Genomic DNA, 25820 nt, shown 5'->3' on the forward strand with positions numbered 1-25820 from the left:
CGCAGCCTGGCGACTCACCCAGCCAAAGCTGCATGCAGCAGAAGAGCCAGTTAACCGAGCCCTGCCTGGATTCCTGACCCACGGACTTCAGGCAAATAAATTGACGGCGGTTTTAAGCCACTATGTTTTGGGGTAGGTTATTACACAGCAATTGATAATTGAGATGGGGGGTAATGGCTGAAGCCAGGAGATCAGTAAGGAGGGTCCTGTGGAAAGCCAGGGGAGAGAGGAGGGGGATTTGGTCTATGGTAGGAGTGGTGATGAAGACTTAGAAAATGCTGGTAAGAGGAAAAGTTACACACACACATTGTCATCATCAGTAGGAGAAACTTGGGGTCCGCAGACACCATGTACCCCACTGACGGCAGCACTGGCTCCCCCTCTGAGGCCACCTCTCTCAGTGAAGGGCCGATGGTTCTCAGACACTCGACTGCCATCGGCATGTCCCTTTATGGTAGGTACCCACGATAAAGGGATGCGTTCCAGAATGCCAGAGGATAGGCTTAATAGCACAGGCGTATTATTTATTATCAAAATGAAAAAACGTCTGGGAAAAAATTGTTCAACTTCATACAATATCTAACGTTTAAACACGACTGCGTAGACTATCCAGTATATTCATACATACATTTATGTACCAAACCTCGTTTGATTCATTCAACGGTTCTATGCAGTGGGAACCGCCATCCTCATTTACAGATAAGGAAACAGACTCAGAAAGGAAATAATCACTGTTCTGTGGTCCCACGGTCAGTGCCTGGTAGGGCTAGACGTTGAACCTTTCTCTTCTCTAGGCAAGCTCAAATTGGCTTTTCTTTGGCTGGTGCAAAATTTCCATATTTATGTCAAAACTATGAGGAACAAATTGAAACAATATATTGTTGCGTGTTTTAGTTGTCTGCCTGCTGCTCCCCTTCACAGGCTACTGTGCAGTGGTTTTTAATGAACTGTAGAAATGACCCCTGAAAGTAGTCTTTGTGCAGTGGTTTTTAAAGTGGGGTCCTGGGACTCCTGGTCTCGGAATCTCACAGCTGAACAGCATGCAGATTCCTGGGCCCTGCCCAGGAACCAGACTTTCTGGTCATAAGGCCTAAGCATCTGCACTTTAATAAGTAGGGCAGGGAGTGTTTCTAGATCATATGCCTTCATGGAAGAGTTTGAAAGTCACTTAACTGGTGGATCCCCAAGCCCTCAGGAAGCAAATGGATGTGCTTCAATGAAGAAAGCGAGTCTAACAATAGTATAGCAAAGCGCAATGGGTCAGTCCGCCGTGTTGCCTGCGGTAGGGAGGGGACCCTAGACAGCCTCCTCCTCCCTTCCCCCCTCCCCAGGAGGCTCACCCTGGGGAGCCAGGAAAGGAAGGGTGTGCAAGACGAGTCGTGGCAGGGTGAGGAAGGGGCAGAGCCACCATTTAGAGTGCACCCACTATGTCTTAGGCACCAGCAGACCTCCCCTGCTTAGTCCTCACAGCAGGCATTATTTCCATGTTACGGCTGAAGAACCTCAGAACTTGCGGAGACACACCAACAAGTGAGGAGGAGAGAGTCAAACCCAGGAGTGTTCAACACCAACACCGGTGTTTTCCCCATATCCATCTGTGCCAATCAGGCAGAACGGCAGTGTGACATCAGATCACGGGAGTGTGACGCCCATTCATCTACTCATCAGCGGTGTGACCTTGGACTAGGCATGATCCTTTTTGGAAAGGGTACCTTCATTTCTTTCGAAAGGGGATGGGATTACCTGCCACTGAGAAGCCCCTAGTATCCACTAGCCTTTTAATAAAAGGCGATGGCTTCTGCATGAGAAGGCCAGGATGCCAAAGCCAGAACAGTCAAGTGGTCATCAGGGCAGTTTCTCCCGCAGTGGATGAGACGGGTCGGGAGCAAGTCCCAAGGTGGGGGAGGGGAGGGGAGGGAGGACAGTGAAGCGGGACCCAGTGACGGAGCCGGTCCTCGGAGTGGCTACAGCACGTGGGAATGCGTGCAGGACCGGGCAGGGGCTCTCCGGTGGCTCCACAGGTCTCTTCCACCCACTTTGGATTCTGGGAGTCAGAAGCCATACTGTTTTTTTCCACCAGAGTGCTGCCCCCTCTCCTGGGGGAGTTGGCAGATCTGCTCCCGGCCCGTTGGCTGGAGACGCACGGGCAGCGGCGGAGCCTGGCATCTCTTTAGAGACTCTCACGGTCTCTTTCTTGTGCGGCTCTCTCCCCGTTCCCACGCCCCACCTCAGCAAGTCCGGGCGATCCTGCTTTCTCTGGCCCTGGCGGGGGCAAAGGTCCTGAGCGAAGAGATAGATCGGAGCCTTCCCCCCACGAGGCTGCTCTGCCGGGACCCTCAATGACTCATTGTCCCCTCACTGGGAGAGGGGTGGGGGGCGGTGTGCTGGTCGGCATGTCCGTGCCGGGTGCAAGCTCAGGCTGGAGTCCTCTCCCTCAGGAGCTCTTTGCAAAGTTGTGGAGTCGTATTCATCCGAAGGGTACGCGGGTCCTGAATGCTTTTGGCAAAGACTGAGGTTGTTGTGCCGGGCATTAGGAGGTACAATTCTGAAAAACAGCTCTTAACCTAATCCCCAAGGAAGGCCCAGTCCAGGGGGAGACGTGAGAAGTAGGTAATAATTATTACCGTCCTGAAGCAGCCACAATGCAGGAAGAACAAGAAGGACACGAACTCATAGTCATCAGCTAAGAGCTGGCTCATTCCTTCATTCACCGAACAGATAGTTATTGAGAACCTGGCGTGTGACAGTGTTTGAGGGGCTGGGAATTCTGTGGGGACAAAGTTACATAAGAGCATATCTGTGACGTATGATGTATCATAAATTTTATGTATTACTGTATATTATTGTATGTATCTAATCTATATATTATTTAATATGTATTAATGTATGTATCTAGTCCATATAGTTACATAATAGCATATATCTCTGTATAATATTGTTATAACGTATTAATATATCTATCCAATCTGTCCTCTCTCACTCAATTTTATATCATCTATCTATAGTTTTAGGCAGTGATAACGCTTGAAGGAAAAATGCATAGTTGGGCCTCAAGAGTGAGGACAATATGGTCTGGCAGGTGTGTCCGAGGAGGTGACATTTGATCAGAAAAGGAAGTGAGAGGAGGGGTGTGGTAACAGCTGCACAAGTGTTTCAGGAAGAAGGAGGAGCAAGCACAAAGACTGGCAGCCAGACACACTCTACCTACTTCACACCTGTCACTCAGACGTAAGGGCTACCGTATTATGCCGTGTATAAGGCGCACCCACATTTCTGTGTGCATTATACACAGGGATTACTTTATCCATAGTGTGTAATCATTATATCCATGCATGATGCACATCCTTATTTTTCCCTAAAAAATATTTGGGCAAAAAAGTGCACGTTATACTCGGCAAAATACGGTACTTGTTCCCACTTCACAGATGGAAAAGCCAAGAGCTACAAAGGTGGAGAGACTTATCCTGGGCCTCGCGGCTTGTAGAAGGCAGAGCTGTGGGACCCACCCCGGGCAGTCTGGCCTGCCTCTGTGTGTGGGCTCTGGGCCACAAAGCCACACCGCCCACCTGGGAACATCCTAGATGCTTGTGAGCGCAAAGGTGCAGGACTGAATTCAACTTCAGGGAAGAAAGCAGAGAAGAGAATGTGGAAACAGGACCCTGATGGACAAGAGGGGGCCAAGCCAAGGCAGATCTCTGCCTTTCTTCTTTGCCTCTTCTGTGCACATCCACTCAAAGTTGAGAGAGAGAGAAGCGCCTCTCCCTACTCAGAGAAGTCTTTCCCGCTTGCCCCACTGTCTCAAATACCAGCCACTGTCTATCTCCTCTTTTGCTTCAGCCATTTCTCATGACCTGCCATTAGAATGCATATTTGCTCACTTGTTTGTTGCAGGTTTTCTGTAACTTAAATCTCAGCTCCACGAGGGCTATTGTCTATTTCGTCTACTGCTGTATCCTCTGTGCCTGGCCCATACTAATGAATACAAGGAAGGAAATTTTGGAAAAGCCCCGTAGTGGGGGGTAACCATTTAGGAGAGTTAAAGAGAGTGCTATTTGAAACAGACACAGACCAAGAACTCAGAGCAGGAACTGAGCTTTTTGTAACACTTGCCTGACTATGACTGGCACTCTGAATGCGCTCAACAGATACTTGCTAAATAAATGAATATATGGAATTTGAAATTCCAAGTTCAGAACACTCGGAAGACTGGGCAATAATGTATGGAGTAAAGAGTAAAGGCACATTACTTTATAGTGCTCTTTGATAGGGTGTTTGAGAGGTCCCAGGATAGAGATCAGAAAGCTGGAGAGCTGCTCCTGACTCGGGAGCCTGTCTGTTAGAATCATTTGGACAGTCAACCTCCTCCCTGCTCCAGGGGCCATAGTTTTCCCATCTGTACAATGGGAATACACAGAAAACTCTAATGGACTCTTTTAACTCGGGACCACTAAGATGTTATAAAATATCCTCTCCTCTGGGACAGGCCCAAATGTTTCCGTCTTGTCCCAAACATCCTCCCTGGAAATCGTAAGTCCGGGGGGAAGTTCTGAGTCTTGATTCCTTTCCTCAAGGTCTCGTGTTACTAACAGGCCCTGACTCCCTCTCTTCAACCCTCTCTGTGGTCTGACCATGCAGTGAGCAGGTGCACACTACCAGCCGCTGTGGTCGGAATGGAGGCCTGTCACTTTGGGTTGCCGAACGCTGGAAACTGAGAGCAGGGCTTGCGTCCTTAGGCCGGGCCTCCTTAGTGTCTGCCTCTTGGGTGTTTCTCATTCTCGGTTTCCCCTGTCCTGTATTTCGAATCCCATCTGTCTGTACGGACGAGGCTGCCCCTTTTTCATTGCTCCATTGTAGAGCCAGGCTTGAATGGGAGCCCAGAATGGCCACGGCCATCCACAAAGCATGAATCTTAACATGCCCCGGAATGGCCCCTGCTCTGCTTGCTAAGTAGAATTTTACAACTTTACCAAGAACCTGGCTTTTAAGCTAGCAGTCCAACCCTCAGTTTGGGTGTTTGACAGAAACCAGAGTAAGGGGTGCTATCCATTTAGGTACTGCGATTGTTGTGCTAATGACTTCGGTAACGCGTATGTGATACTTGACCATTTACAAAGCGCTATTAGAATCTGAATTTGAGCAGGGACTTGATCTGTTTTGATGATTTTCTCAGAGAGTTATTCTCTTTTTTGTGTCCCTCTGCCCCCACCCACTCTTCTCTGCCTTGCTCTGAGCCCCAGGAGGCTGACCTCTGCAGCCAGCATCAGCCTGGCTCTCGGGCTCACTGGTGAGGCCCTGGCAGGAGACCGGAAGGCAGGAAAGGTTGGCGGTGTGTCTCCTAGAGCCCACCCCGCTTCCGCGCCATGACTTTGGAGGTAGGTGAAGGTGAGTTCCTTCACAACTGTGACTTCAACTGAGGGGCTTCCAGTTCAAGTCTATATGAAACCTACGAGATAAAGTCTAGTAATTCCATTTCTAACTCCTTGTCCCTTCACCCCTAGGGATGACAATGGCTTCTTGCTGTTTGCTGTTGTTAGATACTGGGTGTCCTATATTCCCTTAGCCCCACACACTACTCTGTAAATGGTTACTTCAGTAAAATCTGCATTTAAACCATTTGGGAGGGTGAACTCTGTTTTCTGCTTAAGCCCTGTCTGACACAAATCCTAATATTTGGAATGGAGCCTGGAACACAGTAGGCCCTTAATCAGTGTTTGTGGAATGAATAAACAAACTTCTCGCGTCTAAGATTTCACTTAATCCTTGCAGAAACTATACCAAATATTGGGTTGGCCAAAAACTCCATGTGGTTTCCTTCTGTAAAATAAGACGCATTTTTCATTTTCATGAATAACTTTATTGGTTTGGACATTTTGAGTATGTCAGCTATCTCCCATGTGGTATACCATTGATTGTTCTCAATTAATGTCTCAGTTTGATCGCTGTCAACTTCAGCTGGTCTGCCCAACTGTGGATCAACACCCAGCAAGAAATCGCCAGCGTGAAACTTCAGAAACCACTTTTGATACATTTGATCAGTCAGAGCACCTTCTCCGCACACTGCACGAATCTTTCTCTTTTTTTTGCATTTCAGTTGCATTACCTTTTTTGAAAGGTATAGTAAAGCATAATATGCCAAAAATGTTGTGTATGTTCTTCCATCTTCAATATTAAAATGGCTACACAAAAATTTGCCAATATTGATTTTTTTAATACACACTGTGACAGTTGTCACAACATAATCTAACGAAACTGTTTCGAATGAAGTTAGAGGCAGCTAAGCACTAACAGGGCCATCTTCCAGGAAAAAACAAAATGAACTCTTTGGCCAACCCAAGAACACTATGGCCTTTTGTAAATAAAGAAATCGAGGTCCAGAGAGGTAGAGTCTCAGGTCTGAGCAGCAGACTTCTGAGACAGAGCCATGTTGACACCCTGAACCCTGGATGAGCCTGAGTCACACTCAGCACCCTGGGGAAATCTCTAATTCCTGCTGCTTTCTGTAAAGTCTCAGAGTCCACTCCTGCGGGCCTGGGGCAGGCTCAACAAAACCAGATGCCACAGATTGGACAGGGAGGGGTAATTCAGGGAAGAGAATAGCAAAGTCTCAGGATTTAAAGACACTTGGGCATTCACTTGGCATAGAGTCAGAGACCTAGTTCAAATGCTGGTGCTATCACTTTCTTCCCCCCTCCCCACCCCAGTTGACTGATTTTTATAAGTGACAAATAAAAATGGTATATATTTAGGATATGCAACATATTTTGTTATGTATTTAAGGTGTACAACATGTTTTGATATGTGTATAACATTATGAAATGATTATCACAATCAAGTTAATTAGCATATCCATCACCTCACGTAGTTAACCTTTTTAACTAAACTAGTTTAGTTTTCCTCCTGTTATTGCTAGTTTCATACAACTGTGGTTTGAAAAGACACTTGATATGGTTTCAGTCTTAAACTTACTGAGATTTGTTTTGTGCCCTAACATACGGGGACTGTTCTGTGTGCACCTGAGAATGCGTATTCTGCTGCCGTTGGGTGGAAGGGGTGTTCTGCTTTGTCTGTTAGGTCCATTTGTACAAAGTGTAGTTCGAGACCAATGTTTTCTTATTGATATTCCATCTGTATGACCTATCTATTGTATTGCTGCCCACTTCTTCCAGATTTGTTAATATTTGCTTTATATATTTAGGTAGTCTGAAGTTTGGTGCATATGTATTTACAATTTTTATATCCTATTGATGAATTGACACCTTTATCGTTATAGATTGTCCTTCATGGTCTCTTGTTACAGTTTTTGACTTGACGTCTATTTTCTCTGGTGTAAGTACAGCTACCCCTGCTCTCATGTGGTTTATGAGTGCATGGAATATCTCTTCCCACCTCCACTTTCAGCCTGGGTGTGTCTTTAAACCTAAAGTGGTGTCTTGTAGGCAGAATATTGTTGGATCTTTTTTTCAACTCCTTCAGCCACACAGTGTCTTTTGATTGGCAAAAACGATCCATTTACATTTAAAGTGTGATCAGTAGGTAAGGACTTACTATTGCCATTTGGTTACCTGTTTCCTAGCTAGTGTGCAGTTCCTTTTTCCTTTATTCCTCTTGCTGTGTTCCTTTGAGATCTGATGATTTACTGTGGTGATAGGCTTTGAGTCTTTTTCAGTTTTGTGCATCTATTATGCATTTTTGCTTTATGAGTATAATGAGGCTTATGTAGGACATCTTATAGTTATAACAACCCAGCTAAGCTGATAAAAAAATCTGGCCACATACAAAAACTCTATTTTTTTACTTCCCCCTCCCTACAATGTGTTCATATCGAAGTTTACATCTTTTGATATTGTGTATTCATTTAAACATGACTGTAGTTATAGTTATTTTGAATACTTTCATCTTTTAACCTTCATACTAGGGTTAAAAGTGATTTACACACCACTATTATACTATTAGAGTAGTTTTAACCTGACCAAATACTTCCCTGTATCAATGAATTTTATACTTTCATATGTGTTCAGGTTACTAATTAGTGTTCTTTCATTTCAGTAAATTCCCACCATCTAAAAGTCAGAAGCTTGGACCTCTTTAATATTGTTGTACCAAATGGTGTCATGCTTTTGCATACCACTCATAATGAGGAACCAGTGCCTCTTTCAGCAGCTCTGACAATGAAACAGCCCCCCCTCTTAAAGAGGCAGTCCAGGGCCAGGGTGCCACACACAGGCTGGAGACCTTGATTCCATTACCCAGTTTATTGGTGCTCCAGCCTCCTTGTCTAGAAAATGTAGATTATAATAGTACATACCGTATAGGGTTGTTGAAAGGATGAAATGAGTCAATACATGTTAAGTGCTTGGAACAGTGCCTAGCACGTAGGAAATGCTATAAAGCGTTTGTTAAATAAACAAAAATGAATGAATTCTGTATGTGCAATTCCAGCTGGCTTAATCAAAAATAAATTTTGGGGCCCCAGCTGGTGTAACTCAATGGATTGAATGCGGGCCTGTGAATCAAACGGTCACTGGTTCGATTCCCAGTCAGGGCACATGCCTGGGTTGTGGGCCAGATCCCCAGTGGGGGGGCGCATGAAAGGCAATCACACACTGATGTTTCCCTCTGTCTCTGCTTTCCTCTCCTCTCTCTAAAAATAAATAAAATATTAAAAAAATAAATTTGGGGGAGCTGTACGGTTAGAAGAAGCTCAGATTTGGAGATGACACTGGATCCGGGGCCTTGAATAATATCGTCACGTCACTGACCTTCTCTCCCTCTCTCTTGGCTGTGTTTCCTCGGCCTTGGCTTCATCTCAGCAGATCGCTCCCTCAAGGAGAGATGGCCATCAGCAGCTCCAGGCGTCCACCTGCCAGCTCAGTAGCCCCGGCAGAACACATGTGTCTCTCCCACAAGAGTGCTGACAAAGGTTTCACGGTGGGTTCTCATGGGCCTGGCTTGGGTCCCAGTGTGCTATTCTGATTCTAGGGTTGCTCATGTGCCATCAGCTCCGGACATCACACGGACTGTGAGCTGGAGGGGGTCCCCCCAGTGAAACACGTGGGTGCTATCCCCAAAAGCAGAAGGAACAGATGCGGGAGAAAGCCAGCCGTGCTGTGCTGTACCACGAATCCTGGTCACCTTCTCTGAAGGTGCTCCCCGTGAGTAAGACTGGAGGATTTAGGTCTTGCTCGTGTTGCACACCTGGAAGTGTTTAAGGTTTTCATGAGAGCATATACTGCAAGTCAAGAGCACGGCTCAAAATTCTTACTTTGGGAGAACACAGGTAGGCCTTGGAATAGCACCATGCGCCTGAGGAAGATTCTAACGACCGCCTACCTACAGGACACACTGAGAGCCAGACAGCGTTCCTAGCCTGTGTGCATGTTCTCACAGGTCTGTAACCTGTGACGTGCCCACGTAAGATGCCTGGCTGACACTGCCAGCACCATCCTGGGCCTGGAGAGAATCGATGTAAACAGCCCCATGAACCCCTGAACCGAGGGCTTTGGCTGTGCTTGCACTGCCCTCACAGCCCGGACTCCCCAAAGCTGGTCTTCCGCCAGCAGCAGCAGCAGCAGCAGCAGCAGCAATGTGGGGGCGAGTCCATATCCTCGCTGCGCAGATGGAAGCATGCAGGACCGGCAGGATTGGCTTCATCGGGGAGCTCGTAGGAAGTTCTGCATCCCAGGCCCTCCCTGAAGACCTAGTGGATGAGAACCTGCATTTCCACAGGGTCTCTGAGAGGTGTGCATGCACATGAGAAGCACTGCTGTCTCCGTTTCCTAGCACTGCCATGACCAAGTACCACGAACACGGATGGCCTAGAGCAACAGAAATTTATTCTCCCACAGCTCTAGACGCCCGGAGTCTGCAATCAGGGTGCTGGGAGGATCGGTTTCTTCTGAGAGCTGGGGGACAATCTGTTTCACGTCTGTCTCCTAGCTTCTGGCGACTGAGGGTAATCCTTGGTGTTCCTCGGCTTGTGCGTGCAGCACTCCGATCTTCGTCTTCATCCTCGCATGGTGCTTTCTCTGTGTCTCTGTCTGAAACTTCCCTCTGCTTCTAAGGACACCAGTTATGTTGGATTAAGGGCCCGCTCTACTCCAGTATGACCTCATCTTAACTAATTACATTTGCATGTAAGATCACATGGTGAGGTTCCAGGAGTTAGGACTGTGGTACGTCTTTTGGGAGTGGGGCAGGGGACATAATTCAACCCGTAACAACTGTCCTTGAAGGCTACCATTCCTAAGTGCTGAGAGACTAGCTGGTTAGGAAACATCTGGAACGTTTTAGTAGATTTAGTTTTGTAAACACGTTTATACATTCAGGAAGAAGGCGGCACATCTACCGTGAGGCTCGGAGGTGTCTAGTTTTGCAGGGAGTTTCTTGTGCAGGCAGCAGACCCAGCAGGATCCTCAGCTTCACAGCTGACCCAGCCCCAGTGTGGGGCCTCGGCGGGACCAGTCTGGGTGGGTCTTCCAGCAGGCTGCCCCTGGGGGTCACCTGGGGAGCTTTAACACGACTGATGCCCAAACCCTACCCTCAGGGACACTGGTGCGGTTGGTCTGGCATATGGCCTGGACAAGAAGATTGCAAACATTTCCCCTGTGATTCTAATCTGCAGGCTCATCTGAGGACTGATGGGATAGTTGTCTGGTTTCTACGCATTCCGAAAGAGGACAATTCAACCCCTTTCCCAGACAGGGGAGCAGGACATACGTACCAATAATCCCAAATGTGCACATACACAGATTCCTAAATGTTGCTGCTCAGGTGTTTTACAGGTCTTATGTGCAAAACGAGGCTGCTGTGGGAAGTAAACAAATATGTTTGTAGCACCATTCTCAAAATCCCCCACGATGGTGGACTGTTTATTTCTCATTGTAGTTTTGCCAATGTTTGAAGTACATTTTGAGGCATTTTTATCTGGTGCTTATAAATTTAAAATGATCTCTTCTAGGTAAATGAATCCTTTATCATAATGGATTTATTTCTTTTCCCTAGTAATGCTTTTCATCTGGGAGTCTATTTTTTCTCCTGATATTAATACAGCTATACTGGCTAGCTTTCTTTTGTTCAATAGTTAATTACATGGTATGTCTATTTTTTTTTAATCCTTTAACTTTCAAAATTTCTTATGTTTTAGATGAACTCTAGAATGAAATATGGTTGGATTTTTAAAAATCTACTCTGACAATCTTGCTGCAGGTGCTCTTTGAATTGGAGTATTTAGTCCATTTACAGTTAATGTAATTACTGATCTATATGGTGGTATAATAAATATCTAACAATTCACAGGGTACTTTATGGAGGTTGCAATTCTCACAAGTGACCATGAGAGGGCAGCTCTTGGGGACTCGTAGGCATTTACGGCCATGAAGGGACAGAGGGAACCCAGCCCCTGCTCTCTGGGGTCCCATCACTGCTTCCAAGGGTGTGTCTCCCTGACAACTGTGGGCATCCTTTGTCAACTTGTATAGAAAAGTTTCAATATTTTAATAACTAGTACTGCTTGCTTTACAAGCCACTCACAATAATAGGGGCTTGCTGATATACAAGGGAGGACCTGCCCCCTAAAAAAGACGGAATTATCCTCTGGAGGGCAGGCCCCTTATAGTACAGGCTTCCCCAGCTACATGAGTGTTCTAGGAACCCATCTGTAGCAGTGTACCAGCTGGTGGTGTTGTGAGAGGTTGCATTCAGCTTCAGTGAGGTTTGTTTTTTTTTTTTTGGAGACTCTTTCAACATGTTTGCCCATTTTATGATGGGTGATTTATGAGTGCCCTGTCCACACCATGCTGTTTAACAGTTTTTGACTAAAAAAAAGGCATGGCCCCATACCCCACCTCCTCATTCACCCAATCTTGCCCCAAGAGACTTCTTTTTGTTTGTTTAATTCCGTTGATGAAAAAAGTCCTCAAAAGGAAACATGTGCCATTATGGAAGAGGTAAAACAAAAAATGGCAGGAACACTAAAAGGCCTCAAAATCAATGAGTTTACAAACTGTTCTGAGCAGGGGAAAAAACATCTCAATAAGTGTATTGCGCCAAATGAGAGTACTCTGACAGTGACTGAAGTTTGAACATGTAAGAATAATACACATTTTTTGTACATAAATTCTGTTTTGGGGGGTCCCCCCTCGTATCTGGGTTTGAGTCCATCATCTTATTTGTAACACTTAGTCTGTGTTGTATTTCTCTCCTTTCGTGACTTCTTTTATTATTTATTTTCCTCTCTCACATCCTTTAAGTACTACATTCTATTTCTCTTTTTTCCAGTAATTACCTAGAAATTACGTGATTTATTTTGACATTTCAAAGCCTGTTTTCTTTTAATCCTCACCTGGGGATATGTTTATTGATTTTGAGAGATAGAGACAGAGATGGAGAAACATTGATGTGACAGAAACATCGATGTGAGAGAAACATTGATCAGTTGCCCCCTGTACTCACCCCAACCAGGGCTTGAACCCACGATGTGTCCTGACTGGGGATCGAACCTGTGACTTTTTGGCATACAGGATGATGCTCCAACCAACTGAACCACCCAGCCAGGGCCAAAATCTATTTTTATTCAATACACCTTCTTTCCTCCCTGGCAATATGAGGGCCTCAGAACATCGTAATTTACCCCAGCCCCTACTAACTTACTGTTATAAATTTTAACCCCTCATATATTTTAATCCTTCAGAAGACATTGTTATTTTTATCATTTTGAAGACAACATTTATTAACATTTACCACATTCTTTGCTCTTTATTCTTCTTGCTGTTTTAAGTTATTCTGGGATGGTTTTCTTTTCACCCAAAGCATATATTTTACAATTTCCTTTACGGAAGGTCTTCTCTTTGTTGATATTTTTATTTTGCCTTCGTTCATAAAAGATGTTACCCTGAGGAGGGAGTTATAGGTTGGCGAGTGTTTTCTTTCGGCCCATAAAGATGTCATTCCACCCCTGCTGCCTGGGAGCTGTTAGCCTGTTAGTCCAATCAACGCCACCTGCCTTTTTAAATCCGTCTACTTTTTATTTTCCTTCATCTTTCTGCACTTACACTATTGTGCCTTCGTGTCTTGGTGTTTTGTTTTTTTTTTAAGATTTTATTTATTTATTTTTAGAGAGGGAAGGGAGGGAGAAAGAGAGAGAGAGAGAGAAACATCAATGTGCGGTTGCTGGGGGCCATGGCCTGCAACCCAGGCATGTACCCTGACTGGGAATCAAACCTGCGACACTTTGGTTTGCAGCCCGTGCTCAATCCACAGAGCTACGCCAGCCAGGGCATTTTTTTTTTTTTATTCTCCTTTAAATCTTCTGAGCTTCTGTTTTTGGTGTTTTGATATCTTTCTGAAAGGTGCTGAGCCATCACTTCTTAAAACCCTGCCACTGCTCCATTCTCCTGTCACTCTCTGAGGCCCTGGTTAGGTCGGTGTTAGGCCTTCTCGTGGGATCTAACCACCTGGTCTAGAGTTCCAATCTTTTTCTCTCTGTGTTTTACTCGGGGTAATTTTTTCCCCTCTGCTTTTCACTTTACTAACATGATATTTAATGTGCTGTAGAACACAATATGCCCAATAATTTGGGTAACTGTAGTTTTCATTTCTAGAAGTTCTATTTGTTCTTTTTTTTAAATTGGTTGTGTCACTTTTTATAGTTTCCTATTTGCTGCAGAAGTCTTCAAACCAGATTTTTTCAACTTAATATGGATGATTAAAAAAAATTTTTTTTAAGATTTTATTTATTTTTATTTTTAGAGTGGAAAGGGAGGGAGATAGAGAGAGAGAGAAACATCAATGTGCGGTTGCTGGGAGTTATGGCCTGCAATCCAGGCATGTACCCTGACTGGGAATCGAACCTGTGACACTTTGGTTCACAGCCCGTGCTCAATCCACTGAGCTATGCCAGCTAGGGCGATTTTTAAAAATTTTAAGAATCTGTGCCCGGTAGTTCCAATATCCAAGATATGAGGGTTTCTTTCTGCTGTCTATTGTTCCTGCTTCTCATTCGTGGTGTCCATGTCTGGTTATCTTTGACTATGTGCTAGCTATCATGACAAAAAATCACTTGAATAATTATTTGAAGCCCAAGATGAAAGTGCCTTCCTCTACATAACAATGCTTTTATTTCTGGCATGTCTGGGATCACCATAAGCCAAGTGTAATACTCGAGGTTCCCTGGAAAACCAATAAAATTGCAATTCAAGCTGCAATTACTTATGATGGTTCATTTACTTGGAATTCACATTCCCTTTGAAGGTGTAGTCCTTTGGGTCTCAGCTCATTGTAGGGAGGGTCTACCATTACATTCTCACCTTGAGTGGCCCTGGGTGTTGATTTCTGTCTCGCTTTTCCTGATAGTCTATCAAAACCAATGTTAAAATTTTCCAGACTTAGGAAATACTCTCAGGAAAAGTTAGCTTCTGTACTCATTTATCTTTTGGGGTTTCCATTCCCCCACCATTCTCTTCCTGGTAATTCTTTGTGGTGACAACCCTCTGAAGGCTTTAAAGATTATGATTATTCAAAACTAGTTCTGAAGTTGTTTTTAGTAGAAGAGTTAGTCCAAACAATCGAGTCCACCACTCTTAGAGATAGGAAGGCATGTCGTCTTCATTAGCACAAAGCTGGCACTCAGTAAATGATGGCTAGATTTCATACTATCCCAGACCTATAATTTTTTTGCCTGTCTGCATTTACAAAGACTGCTTCCTACTCTTAGAATGCCCATATTCCACCATTTGGCAAGGCTCAGAATAAAGGCTACCTCTTCCTCAAAGTTCTTCCTGTTTCCTCTACTTCTCCAAATCGGAAGCCTACTTCTTCTCCATCTAAACCCTCATAAGACTTAGCTTATATCGTCCTCTGGGGACTTAACTAGACAGAAATCTACTATAATACAAGTATTTATGTCTCCTGTGGATTTCTACTTTCTTGACATTTCTGATTATCTCAATAATTCCCTCACTTCCCCTCCAGCCCAGCACACACTATAAACAGATATCTTAGAAAATATCAAGTCCAGTACTTTTAGGTTTAATGTCCTGGGAGGGGATTTTCCAAACGTCCACTCGGCCGTGCTGCTAGAATCAGGATAGAGCTCATTCTAATACACCCTTACATGTGTGCTGCACTTTAGAATTAATAGGATGCCCTCACATATGTGCCTCCTACTTCAGTGTTTCTGCCATCATGCTGTTGATGAGAATCAGGGGGCAAGAGACTGAGGGACACACCCAAGTAGAGCCAAAAAACCCAGAATTAGAACGCAGTCTTTTCTCTCCAGCCCACAGCTCATGCCAGGACAGCCAGTTGTGGCCCCATATTATTTGTGCCACTGGTCATTTCTATTGCAACGCCACCTCAAACTCTGGAAGCAGATACTCTACATGTGTAAGCACAGGTAGTTCGGGAGTGAGGCTGCGGGCACTAGACAGAGGGGTTGGCTATGTGAGGTATCCCACTCACACCTTTCTCAGGTGAAGGTTTGTTGCATCTCAGTCCTCCTTACCTCACAACCTTGGTCCCATTTCTCACAACCTGCATGTCCACCATGCAGCCCCCAGTAACGTAGGCAGCTAGGTTCAACTCTGAGAATTCTGCCTGAAGGAGAAAGCAAAACAAAGAAGGATTTAGTAGATATTCATGATGCAGAGAACTGCTAGCATTTATGGGGGACTTACATGTGCCAAGTACCCATTTATAGCTCAACTGAAACTCAGGAAGCTAGCAATATTATTTATTTTCCTTGTTGAAAGATGGGGAAGCTGAGGTGCAGAGAGGCATGTGATATGTCCAAGGTTACACAGTTCATAGAGGGCAAAGTTGGATTGAAACCCATGTGCCTCTGACTCAAAGGCCCATTTTTTAAACTTCTATTAATTAATTACTATTACCTATTGTATGAAAGTGGAAGAAGCAAGTCTAGCTCCAGGACTAGAAGAGGCCAAATGCTGTTCAAAATAACATTTTCTCTAGACTTCTTCAGCTTTGGGCTATGTTGCCGTGTGACCCCACAGCTGTGTGACCATTTATCACTATTAATGGAACCCTCCTTAGGCTACCTGCCATCTGTTTCCTTTTTTGGTCATGACCTTTCCCCTCACTCCATCCACATGGTTAAAGGAGAAGCACCATGTCTGTGCACTGAAATACTGTTCCCCTGGTCACGGCTGGTGGTGTGGGCCCCTGACCCAGGGTGGAAAAAAGATGTCCTTGTATCAGAATTAGAATCTGCTGAGCAGTTCATGATGTTTCTTTCCAGGGGGGCTGTATCTTTAAATCACAAACCTGAGTGCAACTAGGGACAATGTTTTCTGTCATCTGGATTGGGGAGGCAGAAAAGAACAGGGTGGTGGGAGAGAGGGTGAAAGACAGAGAGAAGGAAGGGGGAGGGGGAGGGGAGGGAGAAAGAGAGGGAGGAAGAGAGAGATCGGCCATAGTCCCCATAGACAGGCAGAGGCAAGAGATGGGTAGTACTCTTCATGTGATGTGCCAACTACCATCCTGCCCTCAGATTTTATGAGATGCCTCTGTATCCTTATAAATTCATTTTTTTGGTTTTATTATTTGTTTAAGCAAGGCTTAGTGGATTTCTGTTGCTTGTATCCATTGCCCTATGGAATACATCCCTCCTAGAAGATTATATGCTCCCTCTGGGTACAGAGATTTGTGTTAGGACCATCTGGGTGTTTCCTAGAGTTGCCATAACAAAGTACCACCACTAGGCAGCTTAAACAGCAGCAGTTTCTTTTTCTCAGTTCTGGAGGCTAGAAGTCTAAAATCAAGGTGTCAGTAGGGTTGGTTCTTTCATCTCCAGGCCTATCTCCTTGGCTTGTAGATGACCACCTTCTTCCCATGTTCATTACCTTGCCTTCCCTCTATATGTGCCCGTGTATCCAAGTTCCCCTTTTTATAAGGGCACCAGTCATACTTGATGGGAACCAGCCACATGGCCTCATTTTAACCTGATTACCTGTGGGGGAAAAAACCCTATCTCCAAATAAGGTCATGTTCTGAGATATCGGGGGTTAGAACTTCAACATATAAATATCAGGGAGACACAATGCGACCTGTAACCCCTTTCTAGAAAGTGCATAGTTCTAAACCATGCCTTTTACAGTAGATATTGAAAGCTATTTCTTTGGATTTGATGAATAAAAATAACTGCTCACAGATGTACTACACTCACTGTATACCAGTTACTAACCTAAGCATGTTATATGTATGCATTCATTTAACCTTCACACTTGCCCAGAGTATTAAAAAGAGAGAGAGAGAGGCAGAGAGAGCTGAAATAGCTTTCAGAGTGTCACACAGCAAGAAGCACAGCCAGGATTTAGACCCAGGCAGTCTGGCTCCAGCCTGTGCTTTTAATTGCTACCCCACTGCCTCTGCTGTTTAGCTGAATAAGCCATTAGGTGGATTACAACTGAGCATTTTAGGGACCTCAAAATAACCCATTGAAAGAGAAAAACAAGTCTATGTTGAAGGAAAATGTCATTCCATGGTGATTTAAATGTATCCCCTCAGAAACATTTAACAGAAATTATGACCAAAGACCTAGCCATCTCCCCAGATGGCCTTAAAGCAAACCAAGAGTGCTTATGTCTCTCGCTCTAATTAATAACCTCATTATGCTGTAGTAAGGTGAAAAGCAAAGAGCCCCGTTAATGAGTCCAAGTTGGTAAATAGTGGTAATGACCTAGTTATTAAGTCTAATGCCTTAAAAATGCAGTCCCATCATGTTTAAGATACTTTCTTGGCAAGATGACAAAGAGGCATTAGCAAGAAAAGTCGATGCTTGTGTTGGTGGAGCAAAAGAAGTCAGCAGAAAGGTGCAACACAGGATAGCTGGGCACCCAGTAGATCAAGAAAAGGGGCAAATCAGAAACCTGTATGATAGAAGTTTTGACTCAAAGGTGGCAAAGACCCAGGGGTTGTTTTATTGACCAAATGCAAAGAAAGATGCCTGGATAGAAGACATACTCAGGCTTGGCATATAAGTAAGAAGCTCATCTTGTTCAGATCAAGTATCTAGAGTTATTTCCCAGCCATGGTTTTTGAGTAATCACAGGAGATAAATGCCTGGGTTGTAGGGTAGCAAGCCTCTGTTGCATCAAACACAGAGAGATGGGGAAGCAAAGGAGATGAGTTAATACACTCATCTGTGTTAACTTTCTAAAAGCTTCAGCAACCAGGAAAAGGGACACAGGACCCAAGCCACTTCTCCTTCAAGAACAGGATAGAATCTCAAAGAGTAGCCACTTTTGAAGATTTTCAGAGCCCTCAAAGAAACTACAGTGGGTTGAATTGTATCCTCCCCCAAGTAGGTCCACAGCCTAACTGATGATACCTGCAAATGAGACCTTCACTGGAAATAGCCTTTGCAGATGTAATTAAGGATCTCAAGATGAGACCATCTGGGATTAAGGTGGACCCTAAATTCAATGACAAGTCCTTATAAAGAGGAAGAAGGAAGAGACTGACCCAGGACAGAAGGCCATGGCTGTGCGGTGACAGAGGAGAGACAGGAGTCACACTGCCATAAGCCAAGGAACTCCAGGACTTCCTAGAATCTGGAAGAGGCAAGGAAGAATTCCCCACCTAGAGCCTTCAGAGGGAGTGCAGACCAGCTGGCACCTTGATTTCAGACTTCTAGCCTCCAGAACTGTGAAAGAATAAATTTGTGTTGTTTTAAGCCACCAAGTTTGTAGTAATTTGTTGTGACAGTCCTAGAAAATGAATACCATAATTTTGGAAATTAAATGCAATTTCAGTATTGCATGCAAAGGCACCAGAGTTCAAAAAGGCCAATGTGGTTAGGTAAGGCTCCTTTATGTCCTTCACCTAACACACACATAATTCTGTCCTGAAAACATCCAGTTGTTGTTAATATAACAAGAATGGTTTGCATGACATGGGTGTAACCTGGCAGCCAATGAGAGTGGATTGGAATGCATTTGTGTGAACAATGACGACTTCACTGTACTAGTTAGTGGCGGTGGTAGACACCATTGTGTGAGCATGTGTACTGTGTGGCCATCACACTCAAAATGACTGAGTGAGTAGAACACAAACCTGCATCAAATTTTGCGTTAAGCTTGAACATTCCTCTGTGGAAACTATTTGGATGATTGAGAAGGCTCTCAGGGACAATGCAATGAGTGCAGCACAAGTAAAAGTGTGGCACAAACACTTCAAAGATGGTTGAGAACCTGTTGAAAGTGATCCACTTTCTGGAAGGCCTACAACAAGCAGAACACCTGAGCATGTTGAACGTGTACAGGCTACGATCCACAAAGATCAGTGGCTAACAGTGCTAGACCTAGAAGCTGATCTGGGGATTCCAAAAACTAGTGTCTGAGATTTTGACACAGGATCTCGGCATGAAACATGTCATGGGAAAATGTGTTCCATGGCTTCTGCTACCAGAACAGAAGGCACATTGTGCTGCAGTTGCTAATGACTTGATTCAAACCACTACCAATGAACCAGATTTCCTCAAGAAGGTCATAACTGAAGACGAATCATGGGTCGATGGGTATGATCTGGAAATGAAGGCCCAGTTGTCCCAGTGGAAGTTGCCTGGCTCTCTGTGCCTGAAGATAGCACAGCAAAGTCACAGCAAGGTCAAGACCATGTTAACTGTGTTTTTTGATTGGAAAGGTGTTGCCCATCATGAGTATGCTCCTCCAGGCCAAACAATTAATAATGAGTACTACCTCAAAGTTCTTTGTGGGTTGAGAGATGTGATATGATGAAATCGGGCCCAGCTATGGGCAACTGGTGACTGGGAGCTTCATCATGACAACAAGCCCACTCTTGCATCACATTTAGTGCAGTTTTTTGGCAAGACATCGAATCACCCAGGTAACTTATAGCCCAGATTTGGTGCCCTGCAACTTCTGGCTTTCCCCCAAACTAGAATCACCTTTGAAATGGAAGAGATTTCAGACCATTGATGAGATTCAAGAAAATGTGACAGGGCAGCTGATAGAGATTCCAACATAGGATTTTGCAGAGTGTTTTGAACAGTGGAAGAGAAGCTGGGAGAAATGTGTGATGTCCCAAGGTGTGTACTTTGAAGGGGACTGAAGGATCATTGCCCTGTGTACAATGTTTCTTGCATCTTGTATCTTCTTCAATAAATGTCTCTATTTTTCACATTACATGGTACTTTCTGGACAGACTTTCATATGTTCATATATTTACACATTTTCTCTCTCTCTCTCTCACACACACACAGTAAAACATCAGCCATTCACTAATATTGTAAAACGTCATCATCAGAGTCACTTCAATTTTCCATACAACTTAACCTTTGATCTCAAAAACATTTAGGCCCCAACTGTTTTCTTATGTGTTAGTACTACACATTAAGCATTGTGGTGTGGATAAAAGAACATTCAGAAAGACTATATCAACTGTAAGCTGGGCAATATATTAGCTGATGAGTTTGATCAAGTTACTAACTGCTTTGAATCTTAGTTTCAACATCTTTAAAATGAAGATAATAATATCAATAATATCTATCTTTAAAAGTGTTAGTAAATTTTCATTTAATGTATATGAAATACCTAGTATAGGACTGAAACAAAGAAGGAAGATCTCTCTAAACAATTGCCATTATTATTTTCAAATTTTTCATTGTCATTGTAAGAGTAAATGGATGTACCAAAAAATGGTGTAACAAGAAAAAGAGCAATCTCTTCAAATATGTATAACATAGGTTTTAGGCCCTGTCAGGGTAGCTCAGTTGGTGAGAGCATTAAGAGGATCGTCCTGACACATCAAAGTTGTGGGATCAATCCCCGATCAGGGCACATACAAGAAGCAACCCATGAATGCATAAATAAATGGAACAACAACTTGATGTCTCTCTCTCAAATGAATAAATAAATTAAGCAATTTTTTTAATCGAGGTATAAAATATTAAGGACCTCTGCTTATGGCTACAGTGCATTAATAGGGATTATATTTATACTCTCATCTAAACTAGAAAACCAGACAAGTATATTAAGTAATAGTTTTCAGACAGTGGACAACAGGCATAGCAGGACTATGATTCCTGCAAAAAGAAAACTAATGAAATGATCCCTATGATTACTCATGCTGACTGCCTGGAGGTAGTTTTAAGGCAGTAGAGCAGCATGGGAGAATGCCAGCAGGCTTGGCAGTCTCACTGAGCTGAAGAGTCAGAGACTAGAATTCAGGGAGGCCAAGGCGGCCAGAATTTGCAGGACAGAATATAGGAGGAGATAGAAATGCACAGAAAAAGGCCTCCAGGGAGATCCGCAAGTCTTTGAGTGCTGATGAGCATGTGTGAAAGGAAAGAATAATCAAAAAACAGTAAATTTAACACTCCAGAACTCACACAGTCTGGGAATAGTTCATGTTCTCCCAAGGAGGATGTAAAGACCTTGTAATATGAGTAGGTCCTCAACATTTAGTAGTGGGTCTAAATCAGCCCTGTACTACAGCATGCTCTAGATCCAGGATGTTTACTCTGTCCTAGTTTGCTAGGAGCCCTCCTAATTTTAAAAATAAAAGCCCTGCATCTCAGAAACTCAGTCCTAGTTTTTCAACGAAAGTCATGTCCTGGGAACCTCCTTAGTCCTAGGCACACTGGAATGATTAATCACTCTGTGAAGGTATGTCTTAAGAAAGGTTTAAAATCATGACCTGAAGGCAATGAGTTTATTCCATGACACTTAGCTGTATCCCAGTACAACAATGTTTAAAGGAATACAACAAAATCCAGCATCCAACATGTAAAATTTACGGAATTCAATCATAAATTACCAGGCATGCAATGAAGTAGGAATATGTTACCCATAAAGAGAAATCAACCAATAAGAACAGACCTGAAAATAAGATACACGATGGGAAGAGCAAAAATGGAAATTAAGCACCTGGCTGGCATAGCTCAGTGGATTGAGCGCAGGCTGCGAACCAAAGTGTCACAGGTTCGATTCCCTGTCAGGGTACATGCCTGGGTTGCAGGCCATGACCCCCAGCAACCACACATTGATGTTTCTCTCTCTCTCTCTCTCTCTCTCCCCGCCCCCTTCCCTTCCCTCTCTAAAAATAAATGAATAGATAAATAAATAAATAAATAAATATGGAAGTTAAAAATTAGGAAGTTAACTAAAACACTATTATAAATATGTTCCACATTCTCAAGAATATAAAAAACAACATTGACATAATAGGAGAAAAGTGAAAAGTTTCTAAATGAAAAAATTAAACTTCTAGAGATAAAAACATAGTACCTTAAATGGAAAGTGCACTATATGGAATTAACAGTAAGAAGAAGCAATACAAACTATAGTAAACAAAGTCCAGGAACAAAAATATTAAAATAAAAAAAAAAGCACACCTCAGTGAGCTATGGGACAATATCAAACAATCTAATACATGTGTAATTGAAGTCCCAGAAGAAGAGAATGGAACATAAAGAAATATTTAAAGAAAAATGGCCATAATCATGATCATATATGTAAATCCCTTTGGAATATCATTTTCACAGATTGCAGGAATTAGGGCATAGACATCTTTGGGAGGCCACTGGGAAACATCAAAGGCTGCGGAGGAGGGGAGAGAGTAGATATTTAACCACAAATATGTATGCAGCATTTTCTAAGTTCCACGCTCTGTTATCAGTGCTAGATACGGTTGGAATCATATCCACTAACAAAATCTTTTCTACAGCCCCCTACGTCAGAAGGAGATACAAGCACCTGTTTATAATTACACATATGTCCAGTTCCAAGAAAACACACATGCCTGAACATGGACACATACACACGGGAACAGGATGGAATGCATTCAGTTTCCTGTAGGGTCTTTCACTGCATTCTCACTAGAACCAGCACCTGGCGAGTCTGGGATGCCAAGCAGATAATATTACTAATGTAATTATTAGCAACTAATAATTACATTTGCGATGATAATGATGTTGATGTCACCGTAGAAAATGGTGATTGCAATCATCATTATTCTAATAAATTGAAGGATGCTATTGGGCCAACAGATCAATGGGAAAGAAACAGAAATTGGGACTTGAAACTGAATGACTGGAATGCACATGAGAAACCAAAAATGTGCGGGTGGGAATGTGGAGGGAGCAGCTATCAACCTTGGCCGTGAAGCCTGACTGAAGGAGGATTTTAACACAAGGAGATGTTGTCCAGAGTTCCTGCAAAAGGCAAGATGCTGGCGGGCAGACCGTTCTGCAATCCAGGGGTAGCTGATAAGATACTGGACATTCCAGTTAGTGAAGACCCATCTAGTCCACACTGTACCCCTAAATCCTTAGAGTGGGCTCCTTTCCATGGCCTGAAGCCCTCCGTGTATTTTGCAGGAGACAGACAGACCAACACACACAGACACTGAGAGACACTGAGTTGTTGTTAGGAGAAGGTGGGCAGCCTCCAGCACCCCCAGCCCCAGTTCCTAGGACAACTTCTGACCCTCTGTCTTACTCCTTACCCCACCTCATAGAGAGAAACTGCTGAGCAGTGGTCAGGGCGTCACAGCGCTATTGGGTTGGCTAAAAAGTTCATTTAGTTTATTTCCATAAAATAAAAGACATGTTTCATTTTCACCAACAACTTTATTGATTTGGATATTTTGAGCCCGTTGGCTATCTTCCATACAGTAGAACATTGGCTTTTCTCAATTAATGTCTCGATTTGATCACCATCAACTTGAACTGGTCTACCAATCCATGGAGTATTGTCCAATGAGAAATCTCCAGCATGAAACTTCGCCAACACACTTTTGATCAGTCATAGCACCTTCTCCATATGCTGCGTAAATCTTGTATTGCATGTTTCAGCTGTGTTTTTACCTTTTTTTGAAATACTAAAGCATAATATGCTGAAAATATGTTGTGTGCTTTCTTGCATCTTCAGTATTAAAAGGGCTATTCAAAAATTCACCAATTTTGGTAAGTATTTTTTTTACATGCACACTGATATGACAGCTGTCACAGTACAACCTAACAAAATTGTTTGAAATGAAGTTAACAACAACTGAGCACTACTAGAACTATTTTATGGAAAAAAACAAATGGACTTTTTTAAAAAAGATTTTATTTATTTATTTTTAGAGAGGGAAGGGTGGGAGAAAGAGAGAGAGAAACATCAATGTGTGGTTGCTGGGGGCTGTGGCCTGCAACCCAGGCATGTGCCCGGACTGGGAATTGAACCTGCGATGCTTTGGTTCTCAGCCCGCGCTCAATCCACTGAGCTGCACCAGCCAGGGCACAAACGGACTTTTTAGCCAACCCAATACATTTAACAGTGGGCAGGGGCACTGTTGGGTTGAAAGGCCAGGAGACCACAAGTGGTTCTGGCTTCCACATTCTGCTTCTCTGCAGCTGAGTGTCCGCTGATCTGAGTGGCCACCCTGTTAACTTCCTCCTGCCTGCCTTGTAGCTCCTCAGACAAGCCAGCCCCAGCATGCACCTTTCTCTCTGCCATCTCTCTTCCATGAACTGGCAGCAAAAAAAACCCCCTGATTCCCAGAAGGCCCAGACATCCTGCTCTCTCTCATTATAACTGCATTTGCTGTACCTTGGAACTCTTTAGGAAGAGAAGCCACATATTTAGTAAGGAACATCCACAAGTGAGATTTTGGCTTCCAGGAGGCTAAGAGGTGGCACTGCTTTGATCTGGAGCCTAAACGGAGGGATTCAGGGCAGCTTTAGCGGAGAGCCCTGCACTGGGGCTGGTGGGCCTAGGCCAGCTAACCTTACTGGTATTTCGATTCCCATTTGCAATTCCTCCTTGTGTTTTCAGCTACCTCAGAAACCTGGAACAGGGGTGGTGGTGATTGCCCAGGTAGGATTAGAGCATTCCTGAGTCCTCTAGCAAGTTATCATCAAAATTCCACCGTAATCCCTAACAGATTATTAGTCTTGGGAATGAAATTGTGTCATCAACAAATTCCTTTAAAAAAAAATCAGCATTCTGCACGTACTATGATTTTCTTCACGTAGCTTTCTCAGAGTCTACAGAGTCTAAAAAGAGTCATTAAAAAGATGAACAGCAGTAATAATTTTTAAAAGTTCTAAATATAGAAAACCTAAACCCTACACAGTCTATAAGGTCCCGGATGTTTAGACTCGGATGACCTCCTTGACACCACCCCCCACCATCTCCTTGCACTCCACTTCCAACTCACTCTGCTGTTGCCGTGCTGGCCTCCTCTCCATTGTGAAACAAGTTCCAGCTGCCAGTACCCCAGCCTGGAAGTGCTTCCTGGAGCTGGCAGCATGGCCAGCTCCCTCTTGCTACTCACACCTCTGCTCCATGGCGCCCCCAGAGGCACCTCCCTGCAAAGCAGCTACTGTACTCGATGCCCCATGTTCTTGTTCAATCTTCCCCCATAGTCCTCATCCCTACCTGACATAAATACTTGGTATCCCTCCCAAATACTTAATGTCCATCTTTTTTGCTAGAATGGAAGCACCAGGGGGGCAAGGATTCTGCTTCATTCAAGCTCTATCCCAGCACCCAAACCCAAGGTGCTCAGTAATATTGAATGAATGATGTCTGCTTTGCAGATGTCAAAGGTGAAGCCCAGGAAGGCAGAATGACTTTGCCCCAAATGACACCTTGGTAATTACGTCAGCTTGGACCCAAACCCAGGCGGACACCCTTCGCTTTCCAACAGGTAGCTAACTTGAGGTGACTCGTGTTCCAATGTGCACAGACACCTGGCTGGCCTCTGGCCTCACTTGTGTCTGTGGCTGCCCTCATTTTCACGCCTTCCCAGGTCTTCTCCACGTCACTTTGCAGCGTCTGTCAGCGAAGTCCATGGGC

At 43.9% G+C, this 25820-nt stretch overlaps 1 protein-coding gene across 1 annotated transcript in view; it reads right to left on the reverse strand.

Moving 5' to 3' along the window:
• SYN3 (synapsin III) overlaps positions 1-25820 on the reverse strand; it is a 409092-nt gene that overhangs the window by 309872 nt on the left and 73400 nt on the right. Inside the window, exon 4 of the mRNA XM_028531935.2 lies at positions 15500-15591. Within this exon, the coding sequence (XP_028387736.1) occupies positions 15500-15591 (92 nt within the window). The remainder of the gene's footprint in view (positions 1-15499; positions 15592-25820) is intronic.

This window comes from Phyllostomus discolor, chromosome 2, assembly GCF_004126475.2.
Source record: "Phyllostomus discolor isolate MPI-MPIP mPhyDis1 chromosome 2, mPhyDis1.pri.v3, whole genome shotgun sequence".
NCBI classification, from domain to species: domain Eukaryota; kingdom Metazoa; phylum Chordata; class Mammalia; order Chiroptera; family Phyllostomidae; genus Phyllostomus; species Phyllostomus discolor.